The 3938-nt window shown below is 36.0% G+C and overlaps 1 protein-coding gene across 1 annotated transcript; it reads left to right on the plus strand.

Annotated features, from left to right (window-relative positions):
• Nucleotides 1-35: 35 nt before the first annotated feature.
• LOC121938471 (nuclear GTPase SLIP-GC-like) lies at nt 36-3932 on the plus strand. The gene is made up of 12 exons (XM_042481713.1): nt 36-154; nt 244-331; nt 521-642; nt 1632-1802; nt 1895-2049; nt 2241-2364; nt 2604-2712; nt 2825-2958; nt 3256-3337; nt 3470-3551; nt 3640-3699; nt 3820-3932. Exons 1-11 carry the CDS (start codon nt 101-103, stop codon nt 3686-3688), a joined length of 1170 nt encoding a protein of 389 aa, XP_042337647.1. The 5' UTR covers nt 36-100; the 3' UTR covers nt 3689-3699; nt 3820-3932.
• Nucleotides 3933-3938: the final 6 nt, after the last annotated feature.

Genomic DNA, 3938 nt, shown 5'->3' on the forward strand with positions numbered 1-3938 from the left:
AGGTTTAATTCCCTCAAAAACTGTATGTGGTTCCACTTAATGAAATATAATTTCTCACAGTTCAGCAGATGGTCATCGTGGTTTCATATTTAAAAGAAACATGCAAGCCAAAGATGAAGTGCACAAAGAATTCAGAAAACTCAGCAAGGTTAAGGTGAGTTTTATAGACTAACACAAAAGTATGTAACGCATAGATTTTTCTAAAATTGCAAGCTTGACCTAAAATCAAATCTGTTGTCCCAGAAACATTTCAGTGATGAATGTTTCAAAGTGTTCACAGTGAGCTCCAAAGAGTTTCTTAAGCCAAAAAGTCTGCAACAAGAGGAAACTGGTAGGTGAAGTCTCAATAAATAAACACTCTGTGGCGAACAAAAAATGTATAGCTCTGATAAGTATTGCATTTTATTTTTAAGTTTATTTTATCAACTGTTATTCAAACAAGAATAACTAAATGGATTTTAACATTTGAATGTAAATATGAAGTGTAAGTATTTAAGATATATTATGTAAAATTTTACAGAAATACCTGAACTTCAGGCATCTCTGCAAGATCTCAACGCTCGTCACTCAGAGACATTAAACTACGTGTCTGGAGCTCATGGGATTCTCTCTCTGATTCAAGGGGCCAGATGCAGAGATGTGGTAAGATCACATAAGGCTGAGTGTGCGTTTATGAGGAGAGAGCATAAATGCGCCCAGCGTCTTTTTGCAGATTACTCCAATGTTATTGGGCGGCCACTCTCTGAACTTTTCAGGGAGGTGCTGGTGCCACCACTGTCGCTCCTTGTCAGGCGATCAGTCATACGTTAGATGGGGCAGGACTCCAATCAGAAATGAAAGGAAATGTAGGAGAAGCTTTAGGCTGTTTCTATCAATCCCAGACTGTATGAAATGTCAGACAGAAACTATCACAAGAAAGACACAAAAACCCATTTGTGGGATCAGGGGCCTGTTCCACCAACTGCACTAAGAAGATGAGGAATTTAAGTCGAACACTTGACTTGAATAAACTTGACAAATCAGTCACGGCAAAAGCAAAAGCAGAGACCTTTACTTACTTCATTCAAAAACCTTACACGCACAATAACAAGACTAAGTTGTTTTTATTTATATTTTCTAAACTCTCTTTATGAGTGTTGTTCTTTTATCACCATATGCATTGAAAGCTTGTTGTTAGCTGTGTAGTGAACCCATTTGCTCGGAGCACTTTTTAAAAAAAACCTGCCTCAACACCCTGCCAACCCCTGCTGCCAGAGAAAACACTGTATGGATACACGCCTGAATTAAATTTCTTGATGTTAATATTGACAGGAATTTTGTTCACAGCAAATAATTCAGCTAACATTAGCTAACATAGTTAACAATCAAATAAAGTGGTGAACATGTAAACAAGTCAAAGACAGACTTCTTACCCTACAGAAATTTTAGACATCAAGATTTTTAATTTACAGAATTTTTTGGTTGTCATAGAAGCTGCACAACAACAGTCATGAAATGGTGGTCATATTAAACATCAACAGAATTTTGATAAATAAATTATGAAGAATAAATGCTGTCTTGAAAGAAAACATATCAGTTGTACAGTACAGTTTCACTGCTTTAAATGCTGATTGTGATGTTTTTGATTTCAGACTGACATAACAAATGTCTGCAGAGACCTGGATGAAAAGTTGAGTCAAGAACTTGATAAAGTCAGAAAGCCAATGCAAGAGACTTATGATGCCTTTGAAAAGTGCCTTAATGGGGGAGTTGAAAATTCAAAATGTTTATGTGAAAAACACTTGAAGTCAGTCTTAAAACCTGTACGTATCTGAATCAAAATTACATCAAAGCAACTGATTTTGCATTTCTTACGAATTTATCTTTAATTTTTTTTTTTTTTTTTAATTTTCAGAGCATGAAGGGTGGCGCTTTTCACAGGATACTGAAGTGTTTGGTTCAGAAAGGCGGCACCCACAAACCAAAGAAAGGAAAACAAATAAACCTTAATATGGACTTAGCTTCATGCCTGACTGACAGCATTGACGAGGAATTCAAGAAGACTTTCCCGTAAGAATTGACTCAATGAAGACATAAAACCTTATTTTGGCCCATGTTAATTAAATAATAAGAATGTACAAATTCTTCAATATACAGTTATACATATTATGTCATCTAACACATATATGCAAAGTACATTATTAAAATACAACATTTTAGTGCTTCTTATAAAACATTTCAAATTGTTTACATTGTTTCAGAAATGCAGGAAACAGTGGACCATTCAAGGGGGTCATCAGTTCCTTTTCACTTGGCACAGAGACGATGATGAGAGAGGGGAAGTACAAAGATGTTGAACTGCAACTGATATTTCTCAAGACAGAGGTAAAAGATCCATCCCATCCATTAATCCATTCAAGCTGTTTGTCCAGGTCAGGGTAACTAATGAATGGAAACTTAGAAAAGGATCCAATGATTTGCAAATTCTGTCTTTCAATAAAAAGCCAAGTCCCTATCAGTTCATTCTCAGTTCATTTTATGGAAACCATGAGCACCAGATAGATAGATAGATAGATAGATAGAAAGATAGATGATGTGTATATTTTGTGTTCTCTTTCTCTAAGGAAGAAAAACTAAAGTCAAAACTCACCAAAAGCATCCGGGAGCGAAAGAAAACGATCTACAGCAGTCTGACCACGACAATCGAAGAAAACATGCAAGAATGCTACAGAAGTAAAAAAGAAGTCTATGACATATAAAACCTGACACTATGTTACAACATATTTACATTCATCGTGATTGTGCAGAAAAATTTGATTGACATAATTTTTCCGCTCTGTTGTAGAAGCAGCAGACATTAGAGGAAAAGATTCACTACAAAAGATGAGAAGCACTATTGAGACGCATGTTTATGAGTCAAAGAACATCATGTTTCAGCGGGCTAAATATAACATGCTGGGAAAGCTGGAAGAATTGATGGTTTGTCATATTTTATCATACAAAGAGGACACAGTAAAACATGTTGTGCTGCACATCTTTATCTTTATCCACAATTCTCATCATTTACATAAAAGCCTTTCCTATATTCCAGTGAAATGTGCATCATTTGGAAAACAGCTTTTACTACTAAAACACTGCAGGCATCTGAGAGATTAACATGTACTATATGTATAATCTATGTACTACTATGTACTACTGAACACAGTGTATCTAGTGCATAAATGTACAATTCTAATGCTACTGTGATGTCCTCATTAAATAAACTAACAAATTTAGGAGGAGATCCTGCAGGAAATGAGAAAAACAATGCAGGAATCAATCGAGCTGTCACTCAAGGCAGATGATAACTCACTCCCAGGTAAATGAAATGTGTCAAAATAGAAATATGATAATTGCAAAGTAAATATTTCATTGAAATTAATGTCACCAGATTTCCAATAATGTAAGAATTAATAGTGCACTTGTGAACAAAACGTTTTTGGTGTTTTAGATGTTTTAGAGCACTTCAAGGTGGTGAAGAACTACAAGACTGAACTGGAGGGAAGCCCAAATGAAGAACCATCACTAACTGAGTAAAACTTTTATTAAATTGTCCACATAATCTTTTGAGTACATGCGACCTGTTCTGAATAATGCTAACAATGCTTTTAATTACACTAGTGTCGATGCACCTGGTCCAGCAGCTGCAGAGTCCATGATGTGTGCATGATGAGTGCAAAGGTAAGCTTTAGTGAAAGTGATAATCCATGTCGATGGTAGGATAGATGATATGACAGCCCATGTTTTTATAACTGTTCAATGTCCAGAACTCGCCGTTTATCTTTCTGGTGGACGTTTCAGGTTTGCTCAGTGGAGAGAATCAGCAGACGTCTGATAATCCGCTGAGGGTTCCTGCGATCACGCTGATCAGAGATGTGATGCCTCTGGTTTGGATCTAAATCATTTTTGTCAAGTTATTT

This window comes from Plectropomus leopardus, unplaced genomic scaffold, assembly GCF_008729295.1.
Source record: "Plectropomus leopardus isolate mb unplaced genomic scaffold, YSFRI_Pleo_2.0 unplaced_scaffold29586, whole genome shotgun sequence".
Taxonomy (NCBI): Eukaryota; Metazoa; Chordata; class Actinopteri; order Perciformes; family Serranidae; genus Plectropomus; species Plectropomus leopardus.